Source organism: Xenopus tropicalis, chromosome 5 (assembly GCF_000004195.4).
Source record: "Xenopus tropicalis strain Nigerian chromosome 5, UCB_Xtro_10.0, whole genome shotgun sequence".
In the NCBI taxonomy this organism is placed as follows: Eukaryota; Metazoa; Chordata; class Amphibia; order Anura; family Pipidae; genus Xenopus; species Xenopus tropicalis.
Genome location: NC_030681.2, coordinates 121,519,326 through 121,535,886, shown reverse-complemented (window position 1 = coordinate 121,535,886; position 16,561 = coordinate 121,519,326). Strand labels below are relative to the sequence as shown.

Genomic DNA, 16,561 nt, shown 5'->3' with positions numbered 1-16,561 from the left:
TATTGCTGCTTCTTTCTCCCCATATCGCCAGTTATTTGGTTCTGGGAATGTAGGGGGATTCTGATGAAGATGCAGAGCCCAGTGGTCTCTTCCATAATTCTCTTTCTTTAAACCCCTTCATCCCAGTCAGACATTTGTATGGATATGACTGTGGCTCTCATTTGTCAGAAATAGCCACTGAGTTCTGTACCCATCGCAGCACAGGTGGGTGACAAGCTCTTCACTTCTTTTATTTTATTTTTCATTGTCTGTTTATTTCATTTGCTGCTGTCATTATGTGTTCCCGTCCTCTGTGTCCCAACAAGTCAAACCGAATTCTAATGTCACAGTATAACCTCGTTTTCCCTGGGTGCCACATAATCTGTACATGGAGTCGTGGAAATAGTTTGACACTGAAACTTTTTTTTTTTCAGTTCCCAAATCAGTCATCCTTGTCACCCTTACTGAATCCCTCCACTGGCCACACCAGGACGGTGGAAAAAAAAAACCCAGGCGGTGCCTTTTGTTGCTGAGAAAAAACTTTTGATCAGCAGAGAAAATGGACTTCCCTTCAGATGAGTGAGCAGAAAAAAGAACCAACACTTCTTTTGATTTGCTCAGGAAAATGCCCACATTTGGATTCAGTGCCAGCATACAGCACTTGCTTGTTGACACAATAGAACCGCCGATTAACCTATGTGTTCTCCCCTAAATTCCCGTCCGTAATGTGGTCCCACTCTGGGCACCTAAGTGGTTAAGTTCTCCATAGACACTGCACATAATTATTTGCCTTTGTGCCTTCTGCCCAAGGAGATCTCATCTTGTAGGAAACTTCTTACTGAATGGGTTTGTGCGTAAAACCCAGCATGGTTCGTCTTACTGAGCCTTCTCATTAAAATTGGGCTTATTTATTGTGTGCATTCATTCACCTTTATTTTCCATGTTTAAATCTGGTTGCAGTGAACTTGGAAATGCAATGTATATGTCTATTCCTGAGAGCTAGGCCTCTATTCATCGGCTCTATTTTCCAGCAACATAAATGGATCAGAACCATTCACTAGACTGTACTACTTGTCATTGTCATTCAATGATTCCGTGTTTTAGCAATATGAAAAACCATTACTTAAAACAAAGAATCCCCGATTGATTGTATTGAGAGGGTATTTTGCATATAGCCCAGTCCAGGTTGGGTTTCATTCATACAGAAATTGACTTCTGCACAAAAGCCTTTTCTTAAAGCCATGTATGAAAAGCTGCAACTGCTCTGGATTTCTCTGCAGTGTAAATACACTTCCCTGCTAAATTCATTTGCACCTACCAGGCTTTTATATTGTTTTCTTCCAACCCACTGTAGCCTTTGCTGCCACATAACGCTTCTGTATAGCACAATGTTTTAGGGATTAGCTGGATATTAGGTAAATATATATATAGCAGATGATAGACTGACAGATAATATAGAAAACCCAACAGATAGATACATAGATTATGATGTTAGATCGATGGATATATAGATAGATAGATGATAGATAGATGATAGATAGATAGATAGATAGATAAATAGATAGATAGATAGATAGATAGATAGATAGATAGTGGATCAGTGTACAGGAATCAGTTGAGAATATATAGCTGGGTGAGTGTGGGCTGCACTTATTAATATGGAAGGATGTAGAATTGTACAACTGCATTAGAATAATCAGTAGGTGACCGATTCTGCATCCACACATGATGCATTTAATCCTGTTGGCCAGATAAGGAATGTAATGTGCTGGGGGTGTATATCTGAAACATTGTTGCATTTGTGCATTTGTGTCCGCTGGAAAAGTTGACAAAGGGATAGCTGGGGAATGTGGCTAAATTTACAGAGTGACTGTAAAAAAAAAAAAATGGAAAAAAGTTGTGGGTAGTGGAAGTTATCAAGTGGGATTTGCGGCGCTCTCTGCAGGGAACGAAAGCTGTTCTAGTTCAAAGCCACATGAACCGACGTGACAATATAAGCCATTAAAATATCATCCTGACGGCTCATTTCTGCTTCATCCTACTTTCCCTAACTGCTTTCAGAAGGGCACAAAAGAAAGAAATGAGTGATGATCGCGCAGGAGCAGCCCTCGAGTCGTAGGAAGATGTGAAGCTGATGGTGCAACAGGTGCAGCAGCGGCCCCGGTAAGGCAGCGATCTATTGGGGGGAGAGGGGGCTTTACATAACCTGATCCTGACCTGCCCCATTACCAGCCACTCTCATGTAGATGGAGGCACTGAGCGCTGCACAGCAATGCTGCTTCTTTCACACGGTTTGTTTGTTCACAAAACCTTTTGTGCTCCCCTTAAGTAGCTATCAGAAAGCAAAAGAAAAGCTTAGGTGGGAATGGGCTGGAAAGGTCCATTTCCATGCCAATGGGCTGTGGAGCAGGGTAAGATTCACTCATTTTCTCTCTTCCTTAACATTGCCCCAGGATGGAAAAGGAAGACAGAGGAGGCAATCAATTCATTGGGCTTTATATTTAATTACCAGCTTTATTGTCCTCTCTGATTAATACATTTTCCTCATGTTTACTTAATACAAAACAGTCTTTCTGATGTATTGACATTGTGTTTCCTCGCTGTTACCATTTCAATTGAGACAAAAATATGATTTCTGGCTTGAGGGGATATATAGGTCAGAGTAAGATACACCATTATACATTCCGGGGGGCGTTTCATTTAGAAGTTTCCAATGTGCTAATCAGATCTAATTAAGTATGCTGTTATTTGTTTCACTGCATTAATGGGCGATCTGGATTTGGTTGCTAGGGAAAACTAGCCTTTAAAAATAAAAATGCGTCTGCTTCGCTTTCCAGTGTGTTCGGACTTTATACATAAAGTATAATTATTATTATTATTATCAGGAGTGCAAGATAGTTTGGATTTGTTCTAGATCATAATGAGTCCGTTCAGCTTCTTATTGCATCTTTCTGTTACTGGAAATGTAGTTAATCGGTCTGAATGAGTGTTGAAGGATAAATCTCTTGAAGTTGCCGACTTTTGAAATACCATAGAGTCTGACCTCTGACCTGAGACCAACCACATGTGCTTATAGAGAAGCCTTGGGTTTCTGCAAAATAATGTGCATGTTCTTTGATTTTGTGTTTGTGTGTGTGCTACTGGTGGTGTGGGGGTATGATTGGAGATTGCTATGTTTTGCTATTAATTAGATACTATTAAACTCACCCACACCAACAGCTCTGTAAATACAGCAATAAATAATTCAGTCTATTTACACATGACATGAAATACTTACTTGACCATTGCAACAACTGCTATAATTAAATAATTTATGTTTCTCGAAGTCACATTTATTGGTATATTATATAAATTAGCATGTCAGCACAAAGAAAACATTTTGCAGGGAATTAGGCAGAGATACGCTTGTGTTCTTTTCCTCTAATGTACGGGCTAAATAGAACCTGCATCGATACACGCTAAAGACGTGATTTGTACAGCATTGATTTAATAATAAATAAAGCGTAAAGTCAGCCATGAACCTCAGAAATGAATTAGCTCGTCATGTCTGCGTAAGATCCAGTGCTAAGGCCATAGATGGGGGTCTGTTTTGTTAATGTGATTTTGCTGAGATGTGGGGGACGCTGGCATTATAGAATTAAAGGCACATTTATTTTGTATCTATTTTTTTTTTGCTTAGTTTTTTTTTTTAGTATTTTTCCTATTAGGTTAAAACTAATACCCCAGGGAGGGGGAAACGGAATTGGAAGAATATGAGAGTAAGCAATGATGTGCTAGAAACTATCAGTATACTTCTCCATATTCAGTATTTTCTCCTGCAAGGCTTGCCTTACCTGTACTGCTTACAAGCAGGGAGACTTTAACCCATCGGGTGCTGAAGGCAGCAGCAATGGCACTTACTGCAGTGGCTCTGGCTAGTGGTCAGAGCACATATGTGTACCAAATGCTTCATAGTTTAGTTCTGCACCGATTACTTGCTTTGCGATGCAATATAAACGGAAATGTTACTGACAACTATCCTTGTTCATTTGCATTGTCACAAAGGGTCACTGGATTAAACCCGCTCTTTGGAAGTTACCGAGGGTGAAAGAATATAATTACATTTGTATATAACTGTATATTTCATTTCCTGTAATAAAAACCATACAGTGTGAATGACAAAATACAGATTTGCGCATAGCAGCCTATATAATAATAATAATAATAATATAATAATATATATTTACCTCCCTTTATTACTGCATGCATAAACAGTCTAACCCCTCCTCTGTCTTTCTTCTTTCTTTTTCTATCTCTTATAAGTATGCAAGTAGTCCATAATGTTGATCATAGGAAACACAAACTCCAACATATTTATTTTCTAGCCACATCTCTAAATAAAGAGGGTAACTAACAAAATAGATGTTGAGTATTGTACTGGGTGTGCAAAAAAAAAAAAAAAAAAAAAGAAGAGAAAAACCAAAAGAATGCTAACAAGGATCCCTAGCTGTACGCCATCAATAAGTGAAACATGACCAGCACATTTCATAGTCTTCAAAATCATACTTAGAAATCCTTAAGGGAAATCTGCATGCAGAGCCTGGTCATGCTTCAAATGTATGCCATACCATTTAGATTTGGCAAAGTAGCTCAGAATCCAATAAAACGTGCATTATTTAACAGACGTAGGAAAATGGGGCTTATGTGCTAGTTATTTAAACAAAAATGTTTCAATTTTCTAGCTGAGAGTGTGCGCCAAGTGAGCCCTGACACATATAGGAGAAGCCTGCAGAATGGGCTACTGGACTTTGCATGTAATGAGGACAACATTGGGACTGAGTAAAAACACCATGAATAAAGCAAGTAAGTTTAAAATATGTCTCAACTTATTTCCCTAGTTCATATGGATTTTTTTTTTGTCGTTGATTCCACAAACACAAACCAGTGACAGCTCAAGACACCGGCATCTGCTTAGTCCTGCTCTCTGACCATTCATTTGGACGCTCTAGAATTAATATTTGACGACTTTCTCATTGTAACAACCACCCCTGACCCTAGTTGACTGCATTGTCACATTATTCTATGACATATTCATCTTGAATTCATTTACGGACGATTTGATTGGAATGAGGTTTGACGTGTATTGGATCCCATTAAAAAAGAAGACTTTGATCTTGCTGATGGGGTTTACATGATATGTATCATCCTTACCAGGGATACCATGCATTCACAATGTGGTGACTACCAGGTCTCTACAATAAGAGGTCTGAGTAGTTAGTGACTGACGCCTCATTTGACAGAGATACTTTAATCATAGACCCCGGGCAAGGAAATGTCGCTTACCTAGAGCCCATGGAACAGTAGGGGCGCGCTTTTGCGCAAGTTCCTTCTACTTAGTTCTAGATCATCTAGAACAGGGGAAAGGAATAGGATTTAGCCAATACTAACCTATTTACAATGCAAAGTCCAGGTATAAACTACCTGCTTGTGGTTTTCCTAATGAATAAAATTAGTCCTGATCGCAAGAAAAAAAGAAAGGGCAAACGTGCAAATTAAAAGAATATGTTGTTTTTGCCTTCATCCAAAATTTTTTTACTTATGATTTTAAAATATTTGATATTATGGAGCTTTTGCACACTCACCAGGTTTTTACGCAATTATACACAAGCACCCAGAGTATGAGTTTGTTTTTACTACAGACAGAATTGCTGTTGTGTGCTTGAGTAGGAATTTACTGTACATTTCAGGTCAATTTTTCGTTCGGCCGGCAAGAAATTTCCCCATAACGTGTTTTTGGCAGAATGTTATGGATGCTTTTTCTCTGCTTTATTTTGTAATATGTGGGTAAGTCCTACTTAAACCCCTATATAGAATAACTGAATAAAGGACATCAGGGTTTTCTAATAAAATAATAGACTAATAGCCACACAGAGACACAAACACGCACACACTCATACGAAAACATAGACCCTGGGACATACACAGAAGCCCATACATTAGCATTCCATAATGGGCAGAAATCAGCTGCTGAATGTATGTAAGTTGTATGTATATATTTACAGAACGCTACTTGTGTACACAACGCTGTATAATTTAACAAGGGTGAAAAAACAGTGCAATAACTAAAACATATATATATACAGTTACAAAGATTTAGAGCCAAGTTTTGTGATCAGTAGGAAATAGGTTCTTCCCCACAGAGCTTACAATCTAAGCCCCATGCTACAGTTTTAGATGTTATGTTATTAACATGAGAGCAGAGCATAGAAAGAGGTTTAATGCGCTGCACATGTGCGCCTGTACTTTATGTAGTGCTGAAAGTGTTCTGAGCCACCAGATCAATCACAGATGTTCTGCAACTGATTTTACATCAATGTACAAGGTTAGAAATATTACTGTTCCAGATATTAGGGAGATAGGGTTTGAAAAGCATAACAGTGCCTGTGGATCACTGCTATGATTTATATTTAGGATCTGTGTTCGTGTAAGCGCTGTAGATTGATACCAGATAGCATGCAAAGTAAGAGGATGGACAGTCGAATTAAGAGTGATCATTGTATATATATATAAATATATATATTGGGGGATGGAGGTCAGTCATCCAGGATGGTTGTGACACCTTCAGCTGTTTTGTTGAGCTATTATACTGTTTAGTTAAGCTATACTAGTTCTACCTGCACTTGGGGTGGTGTTTTAGGAGTTTTACAAGAACTTCAGGAATGGAAGTTTTATACGCCTGAATACTTCATATCTGATTACACAGCCTACATTTACTAAATTCATGTTCTGACCAAGAAGTCCTTTTAAGTGTGGCGTCTCTGGGCAAATGCCCTCTGTGCCCGACCCCTAAAACCCACGCTGCTTCCAGAATGAATAAATAGTGGCTACAGTGCGTATTGTGGGTTTGTTGGAAAGTACTGACGGGACAGTGTTGTGTTTCACACAATGGGCATTCTCCTGGTACATACTTTCTCTTCCATGGGAGGCAGCTGACACTGGTATGTTTGGTAGTTCCCACAAAGGATACTAATGCAGGTGTGCTCTTGCTTGCCCTTAGCCAGACTGCAGGGGGACACGGAGCAAGCAGGAGGGACGCTCACACCATGACCGAGTGACAGGCCGCAGGCAGATCAGGTAAGCGCTGCCTATTCACTTGCTCACATAACTGCACTTGGCTGCACTGCCGGTTCGGGCTTGGTACTGAATACCTGGAATTAGAATATCCCATGGCTGGGGTGTTGTGCCAGGGAACAGATTCATAAAGCAAAGGCAACAATATTTAACCATTACAAATATACACATTTTAACAAGTCTTGTTAACTCACAAATGACCAAAACATTTTTCTTGGTCTTAAGATCGCAAGGTAATAAGGCCAGGCAATAATATATCAGTGCCAAAGTATTATTGCTAGCATAGGAGACCTGTGTGGAGTCTATGAATAGGCGATAGAGCATCATACTTATGAGTCCGTCCCTGTAATGCAATATTGTACCTTCAGCAGTGAGCACCCAATACCCACAATGCACTTTTTTAAACCACTATTTATGTAGGTATCGGTCCTTTTAAAATTTAACAGTAATCATATTTCACACAGAAAACTAAACTTTTTATTTACCTGTTTCTTTTTCAAATTATTTTGCTTTCTGCCATAATTGACTGTAAATAAGTAGTGATCCCAACATCCAGAGACAATACTGTTCTGCCATACCATTTTTTTTTCAAATATGTTAATGTTTTTGCTTCTCTGTGTGATTTTACGCCATTCCCAGTCTGCTTTTCTTCACTTCCCGTGTTGATAAGGCTTGGTGTCCTTGTGATACCAGATAACAATTAAAATGCTAAATGTGAGGGGAAAAAAACAAAGTTTCCCTTAAAGTTAATATGATTCTCAAATGTGCCTATTTATTATATTTGGTTTTATTAAACCTTTATGTAGTACTGGCCGCCTCTTATCAAAAAATTGCTTATTTTCGGACCGTAGTTTGTTTCCTACTATTTTTTCCTATCTACATTACTTTGAAGAACGTACATTTTAACTTAAATATAAAAAAAAGATTTCCTGCGGGATCTGGACTTTCTGTTATATCTATAGCTACAGTCTCAGCCATAAAGCGTGACGGCACTACTGATTAGTCAAGGAGAGGAAGGAGACCTTACGATAGATCCCCTTTAACCATTTAGTTACACATCATTGGGAAACACAAAACTTTAAACCCGCTCACCACAAAAATCAAGGTAGAAAAAGGATAAAAAACGACTTCTTCACTAAACATAAAAGAAATGTCGACAAAAACACAACTCCTCTCAGAGCTGCTAAATACTTCACAGTAAACATTAATTTTATGGCGAATTTCCCCTTTAACTATTTTAAGCAGATCCATGTGAAACACCAAACAGAGCGAAACTTGGATGGGCTCCACTGTGCAAATATATTTCTCTTTTTAAAATGTACATTAACTTGCCCAAAGCACCCAGTGCCTTTGATCATACAATGTGGACAAGTTATTTAAAGGATACGCAGGTGTCTGGCTCTTGCTCTACTTTGAAGAGGAACATGTGCTCAGACAAATGACAGTCACAGATCTGCTCCCCTACAGGCTATCCGGCCCATATATTTAGGGCAAATGTTTCAGATTTGGGAGACGATTGTATCCAGAACTCATTTGGGCCTATCTGTTGGCTTTAGTTAATGGGAAAGGGTAGGGGAGCTGCTCATGTTTTACTCTTACTGGTTCATATATAGTTAAGTGTGATACACTCACATATCCCTAATGTACATAGTGTTTAGGCAGCAATTCACAATGTGTATTCTGGGCCTAGCTTGTCTCTCTGCCTGGTCACAATGTCTTAAATGAAGAATAGCAGCACATGCTAAGTTGTAGTTGGACACTAAGCAGCAGGGAGGTAACAGCTTATTATTCACAACATACTGAGAAAATATATGTTCTTGTCGCATCGCATCCAGGCGGAGTATTTAGTGCATATTGCCAGTTGCTTTGCTTATTATAATCAATTTTAGTAATTAACCATTTTTTTTTAAAATCAGAATACTTTTGAAAAAAAAGAAAATATTCCTATCTGCCCCTAAAGGTCCATATCATTGCTGTTTTTCATCAACAGAGTCCAGCTGTTTTATTATTGCTCACATTCTGTTGTATATACAAGCAAAGTAGCAACAGTGAGTGTGTGATAGTGCCAAGTGAGTCTGGCCCCTGCCTCCTTCTTTATTAACCTGTCCCTGTCTCCTCACACAGGAACTATGTGTAACTATATGATCCTTCATTAGCGCATATATCTCAATCTCTTACGCAATCATTATAGTAAATATGCCCTTAGCACATATATACACCACCCCGTATTTGCCTACAAACACATTCTGTCTCTCTGTCTCACACTCACACACATTCACACAGATGCACCCACGCAAATACAGCTATACACCCACTTACACAAAAAGTCAGAGGTTCTTCATTATACACCCACAAGTCACACACATGCACACTAATCTGTTTTTCTTTACCCCACAACTACACACTCACTCACACAAACTTTCAGTGGCGTAACAACGGGGAGCAGGGGGTATTAATGTTCTGCCCCCCACAGGGGACATTGGTGAGAAGATAACAGGTAGATTCCCAGGAGGAGGGGGTGGGTCCCAGGGCATAGGCCCATGGGGAGTTATTTAAACCACTGCAAACTTTCCTTCCAGCACACTTTGTAACACGTATCCCCCCCCCCAACACACAATCTTTCTCAGATATATATCCACTCAAGCAGTTGGTTTTAATAATAATCATATACCATTATTTTTAGTAAAAAAAAAAGTTCAAGTTATACAGTAATTTGTGTATAAAATGGAAACCAACGCCTTCCGCTATAAACCTGCACAATTAAATGCCTAATATTAAATCACACGAACTGCTTGGTACAATTATTAATGTTGAGAGAAAAACAACTTAAGTAAATTAAAAGAATAGTTACCAAACACTGAATACAAATATGTGTGTATGGGTACAAATTGCCCCCTGCAACTACATCCACCCCGAATGTACCAACATACTGTGTACTAAGAGCGGCACATTCTAAATCCTAGTCTGATGTTTAACCTATTAGTAGCCACAGAGTGTGACTGTAATGTACAGTTTCGGAGGGTTTAACTGGTTCCAGTACAAAAACACAAGAAACCAATAAACGTCAGGACCGTAGTAGATGACATAACTGCTACAGAATTGTATCCTTATAACCCCCATGTTAGTCTCTGTGGAATAGTCAGCATACACCTGGTCGGTACAGTACCACACACACATATACATACACACACACACATACACACACACACATACATACTAATATATATACACATATATGTGCTTGCCTTGCAAATATGCCATTCTGCCAGGCAAATGTGATCAGTTCATGGGTTGGCATGTATTATGTATTCACATTCAATTGGCAGGTAATATGTGATTGCGCCAGATATAGCTGTGTGTGCAAACACAATGAGCATAGGGATACCTTACCCTTTCCCTAGGTATTTAGCAACCCCTAGCACAATCTCACACACAAAAGTACGTTCTTGGGTAGGTGTGTGTGGATTTAGGAGAGGAATTGCTTGCTACTAAGTATCTGGGGAGTGAGTAGGGAAATACTATTCACATTCTATGCTGCAGATATAATACCTGGCCAATTCCCAGGCTTTGATGTTACTGAAATGACGGGGATTCGGTTTAGGTTAGGAGTTGTTGCTCTGCAAACATGCCATGGAAGTATTGTGCCAATGCAAGATACTGATGTGGCTCCCGATTAACACGTTATTTACCATTTGGAACCAGTGCATGTCCTTTTTATAAAGGGAACAAATAAGTCGCCAGAGAAAAGTTTGGCGCAATAATTTTTCTTTCCTCATTCTTGATATAAATCCCGCAAAAAAAATGGACTAGTGACCGGGGAGAGTTTATTATTGCTTGAGTGAAGGGGGGATAATGGTGCCCCCCAAGGTGAGCGCAGGCGCAGTGTCTTGTTATTCGCCCCTCACACAATCCTTTCAGGTTTCAGCAGGAGCTGTCAGCCGAGACGCCAATCATGTGGAGGCGGCCAATCAGAGGAGCGGGTTATTGTTGCGCTCTCTGGGCAGTAGCCGTGTCTATGAATCTCTATTCAGTGCCTCAATGCTTCCTGCTGCTGCTTCCCAAGCGTAGGGGATTCCACGTAGACATTAAAGAAAAAAAAAAAACTTGAAAAACTTTGGGGGGGAGGGAAAAGTTTTTATTTTATTCTTTTCCCACAGCCAGGTGATTGTAGAATTAGCAGCCATGAGTGTGGATGCTTTGGGGAACACAGTGATGGACCCTCCATTTACAAAACGGAACCCGGCGCTCAGATTAGTAGACTTGGCAGGGGCGCATCATCATCACCATCATCATCATCACCCCCCTCAGAGCATGACAGGCTACCCGGGGTATGTGGCTCATTCACACTCAATGGCTCATATGCACCCTGGGGAGTTCGCTGCTGATTCTCGCCTAGGGCCAAGTCCTGCTTTCCGGACAGAACACATAGGGCATCCAGGGGCCCTCAAACTCAGCCCTGCCCATAACCCTCACCACCGCCACCATCACCACCACCATCACCATCATCATATGGCAGGCCACGCTGAAGTTGCCTCCAGTCAAACAGGAGCTTTTGGGCCGGCTCAGTCACCAGCTGGATCCTACTCATCTCTCCCCCATCCAGCTCAGGCAATTTCTGCAGCAGGTAGGGACTGGCTAATAGGCAGAGATCTGACAGTACCAGTCATGCCAGGTCTGACTGAGCAGCACTCAGCAGCGGCAGCATCTCACCATGGAATGTTTGTTTCAACAACAGGTAGCTACCCTGGGCACCATGGGCACCACACGGAAGCTGGAAACCATCCCTACTTCTCTGGAGCTCCTGAGCAAGCGTCCCATGCCACCCCAGGTGGCCAGCCTCTGAACGGCCAGATAAGACTGGGGCTACCTGGAGATATGTACACCAGGTCTGATCACTTCACTCAGCCAGTGACTAGGACAGATCATTTTGCCTCTCCTTCTCTACACAGCTACTGTGGCATGAACCTCAACATGAACATCACTCCTCACCACCACGGCCCTGGTGCCTTCTTCCGTTACATGAGGCAGGCTATCAAGCAAGAGCTCATCTGCAAGTGGATAGAAGAAGAACATCACCCCAAAAAACTCTGCTCCAAAACTTTCAGCACCATGCATGAGCTGGTCACCCATGTCACAGTGGAGCACGTCGGGGGCCCAGAGCAGTCCAACCACATCTGCTTCTGGGAGGAATGTCCAAGAGAAGGGAAACCTTTCAAGGCTAAATACAAACTGGTCAATCACATCAGAGTGCACACAGGTGAAAAGCCTTTCCCTTGCCCCTTCCCTGGATGTGGCAAAGTGTTTGCAAGATCGGAAAATCTCAAGATCCACAAAAGAACTCACACAGGTCAGTATTTCATCCATCACAAGGCGCCTGTTCCTTCCCTCACTTGTACATTTGATTTTATTACACGCCACTCACTGACACTATACTTCATTTTACAACATCATACATTAAATGGCCATAGAAATAAATTGATTCCAATCCCTAGAGATGTTTTATGACCGCTTCCATCTTGTGATCTGATTGATTTAAAGCTCTGGGGATTAGAAATGAAGGAAGGAGGGAAGGAAGGAAGGAAGGGGAAAAAAAAGGTAAATAGATTCGTACACGTGGTTGTAAACTTTCGTTCAACCTAATTAATATTTATGAAATGATACAAAACAATTTATACACGGAACACAAAGAGGATTTTATGGTCAAGATAGACTATTAACTATGGATTAGTGCGTCTGTGCGCTAAACATATTTAGTTCTAATTCAGCCTGACACCTTATCCTCCCCTTAGGTTGATGCCTGGAAATGATGGCTGCAATTCCAAATTTCACTTACAAAATAGGATTTTGAAGGCAGAATGAAATGTGGCATTCTTTATTTCCCAGCAATATACATGATTTCATTTCTATTTAAGCACGGTTGCTAGTAAATGTCATGCTCAGTCTTGGCATATTTTTAGAATCTGATTTTAAAGGAGAAGGCAAATGGTATATCTTAATAGCTGCTTTAGATCAATGGAAACTGTACTGTTTAATGCAATGGACAGAGCTGAATGTATTCTATTGAAGTTGCACACAACACTGGCATGTGTTTCCCTGTGCCTAATTGCTTTGCCTTACGAGCTTCTTATAATAAAGGGCAAACCTGCAGTTTTGTGGGTAGTAGGGAACAGGTGCTGTGCATCTTGTGAAAAAAACATTCCCTTTGATGACAAAGCAATCTCCTAAGTAAACAAACTTTCTCTTGTCTTGGGAGCCTTGAAGTGTGGGTGCAGCGCCTCCCTGATGCACCCAGTGCAGCATCTGGGATTCAGGGTCTCTGCTTTCCCCATCCCGCAGATCTGAGGGCATTTCCATTCTTTTACACTGCTGCTAAACTTCTGCACAATCCTGCAGGGCTCCTATAACTTCTTTCTTCCCAACACCCTGGCGTTAAGAGATGGTAAAAAAAAGTATCTAAAGTGCAATTTAATTTGCTACAAATTATTCATGGAAACGTTTCTTCATTGAAGAGAAGGGCTGATTGCACTGTAAAATATTAATGGCACAAACCTCTCCGTTCCAGAAAAAGACAAGTGTTCGACGTTTAAAGAAATAACTCGGTGCCATTAGTTAGAGCTCAATAGCAACATTGTCTCCAAATGAATCAGAAGAAAATAGATGCACTTTATATGTATTGTAGTCAATAGCCCACGATTTGGCGCAGTTCGCCTTTTTTTGCACTGAGAAATTCAATTGGTATCGACTTCAAATTAAATTAATCAATCGCCTCGGGTTATTTTATTCATATTTTACAACAATCTTTATTGCAGCATTTTGTGTATGTTTGTTGTTTGTGGGTGGGGGTGTGTAATGTATTATTGTGATCTCCACCTGGGAGAAGTCATGAAGAATCCACTGTTTGCCTAGATTTATACAGCAGCGGTGCCAGTGCCAAGATTTCCCTTTGCGATGGGATATCATTTTATAATGTGCTTGCTGGGAGTTTTACTACAACAGATGGAGATCAGTTTAGAGTTTAGCATGAAAGTCTGTTTACTCTATATTTTACAGTCTTTTCAGTTCATCTGTATCCCCGTGAGTAAAGGAATATATCAGTACCGCATGATAATGGATGAATAGCTTAGCACAAATAGAAACAACCGAAATGTAGTTTTTTCCCCCGTTAGACTTGACGAAAAAATGACGATTAAAAACGATCCAGACTGCTCCAAATGTAATATATTTCTCATACACGCAAGATATATAAGGCCTGAATAAAAATCTATGTCCTCCTCCCAATATCCACATGCGATTTTGATTCCTAATACCATGGGCCTGGGCAAACGAATATTCGTACTCCTGGGATGAACTGGTATTAATATTATTCACCCCCGTACTGGGATTTAATTAATATTTTATTTCTAAAATGCATCGATATTGGAGATATTGTGCAAATAATGTTAGGAAATTAGATCCATAGCAGTACATTACTGTGCAACACTGACAATGTATAGTGCAAATAGTTGTCATTATTTTATTATTGTTGTTGTAATGTGCAGCCCTTGTACCCGTTAAATATCAATATTCGTAGTATTTTTTTGCAAATTTAAATATATAAAAGATTTGCCGTGCCCAAGGAATAGTTTAAAATGTGTGGTATCAGTAGTGATATTTTTTGATATTTTTTAAACTAAACAGAGCTAATTCCTGCTTAATGTTATTATTATTACTATTTGATTTAACTCGTTCTTTTTGGTTTGGACATGTAACTGTTAATTTGTTCTCCCCACACACATACACACAGCTATTCACACACAATCAGGCATACACACACACACACACACAGACACACAGGCACACACACAAACAGGCATACACACATACACACACAGCCATTAACACACAATCAGGCATACACACACACACACACACACACACAGGCATACACATACACACAGGCACACACTGCTAAATGCATTCGTAAACCAAGTATAATCTATATTTTCTTACCCTGTAACATTAAAGAAAATATTCTGAATGCTATGATCTGTTCAGGGTTCTGATTTCTTTGTGTCTTTCAGGCGAGAAACCGTTCAAATGTGAGTTTGAAGGCTGCGACAGACGCTTTGCCAACAGCAGCGACAGGAAAAAGCACTCTCACGTCCACACCAGCGACAAACCCTACAACTGCAAAGTGAGAGGCTGCGACAAGTCGTACACGCACCCCAGCTCCTTGAGGAAACATATGAAAGTGCACTGCAAATCCCCACCTCCCAGCTCAGGCTACGAATCCTCCATTCCTTCCCTAGTGTCTCCCTCGTCAGACTCAGGGCAGGACCCTGGGGCCACGTCCTCTCAACCCGAGCCGCCGCCATCGTCGCAGGGAGCCAACCTGAGCGAATGGTACGTGTGCCAGGGCACAGCGGCCAGCGGCATCCCCACTCCGCCCAGCAACACTCCCTCACCTGAGCACAGGAAGCCGCCCTACAGCAACTGGGAAGCCAGAGCCACTTTCTGAAGTTCAGGGCCACAGGCGCTTCCCTTGCACCGACTCATCACTGACTCACGGACCAATGTGAATGGCTAGCATCCAGGCGCAAGGGATACAGTGTAGGATAAACGATATCTGCTGTGTTTAAAGTGGAAGTCTTGACTTCTTTGGGTCTCTTTTTTTAATTATTTTTATTTAATAAAAGCACAAACAGGTGTCTCCCCACTCCTTGCTGATTCTGCATATTGTTCAACAACAAACCAAAGTGTTTTGTTAAGAATGTGTGTGTTGGCAAGATAAATTGCCCAAGGCTCACACTCTCCCGTTGCCCTCTGCTAGCCAATGGCTCTGCTGTTTTATAAAGCTCTTTTTGTTACTGCTTTGTATAAAAATCCACTTTTCTCAGTGACTACTGCCGATCATACTGCATATCAAGGTCATCCCAAGGGGACTGTTTGTTGGGAAAGGAACGATCCCGAGTTTAGGGTGGCCTTGCAGCTCATACTATGAAGTCTGTTTGTTGCAGGATTGTGCGATTGTCGTTGTACAGTTACAGGCAAAGATTCAGCTTGTATGTGACATGTTTCCATGTTAAAGATACAATGTGGACGGTGAATTCTTCATGTTGTGTAAATAAATTTTTTATTATTATTGTGGAAATGGCAAATGTGAAGTTAATTGTTTGTATTTATATGTGCTTATCTGTTTGTATTATCAGGATCATTCACAAGATTACTCTGGCATAAAGGGGGATTAGACAGGGATTGTGCTGGACACGTCCTTCATATACTTCTTGCGGGTGTTGGACTTTCACAGGGATATAATAAAGGCAAAATGCGCTGGGTACTGACGGGACTGGCATGGGGGTCAGCAGGAACCCGACTTTGGAGGGGCAGCAAATGCGAAATACTCGTTTGCTCTTTAGAGGTTAATTTGGGGGCAGACTGCAACTCTTACATAGTTTGTATAGTAAAGGAAAATGATGGCAGGAATGGGGTTGCA

The 16,561-nt window shown here is 40.7% G+C and overlaps 1 protein-coding gene across 6 annotated transcripts; it reads left to right on the top strand.

The window, feature by feature from the left end:
* Positions 1 to 46: 46 nt before the first annotated feature.
* On the top strand, positions 47 to 16,219 carry zic4 (Zic family member 4). 6 transcript variants are annotated; one of them, XM_031902441.1, is made up of 5 exons: positions 47 to 204; positions 2,041 to 2,142; positions 4,701 to 4,821; positions 11,825 to 12,436; positions 15,150 to 16,219. In XM_031902441.1, exons 3-5 carry the CDS (start codon positions 4,752 to 4,754, stop codon positions 15,584 to 15,586), a joined length of 1,119 nt encoding a protein of 372 aa, XP_031758301.1. In that variant the 5' UTR covers positions 47 to 204; positions 2,041 to 2,142; positions 4,701 to 4,751; the 3' UTR covers positions 15,587 to 16,219. The 6 variants fall into 6 exon arrangements, 5 of the variants coding, with proteins under 5 accessions (XP_031758301.1, XP_031758302.1, XP_031758303.1 ...); XM_031902442.1 differs by having other exon boundaries at positions 48 to 204; positions 414 to 2,142; XM_031902443.1 differs by lacking the exons at positions 47 to 204; positions 2,041 to 2,142 and adding an exon at positions 2,185 to 2,270.
* The last annotated feature ends 342 nt before the right edge of the window (positions 16,220 to 16,561 follow it).

Coding starts and splice junctions, on each gene's coding strand:
- zic4 (XM_031902439.1), top strand. CDS start 11,272: ATGAGTGTGGATGCTTTGGGGAACACAGTGATGGACCCTCCATTTACA. Junction 12,437..15,149: donor CCACAAAAGAACTCACACAG/GTCAGTATTTCA, acceptor TGTGTCTTTCAG/GCGAGAAACCGTTCAAATGT.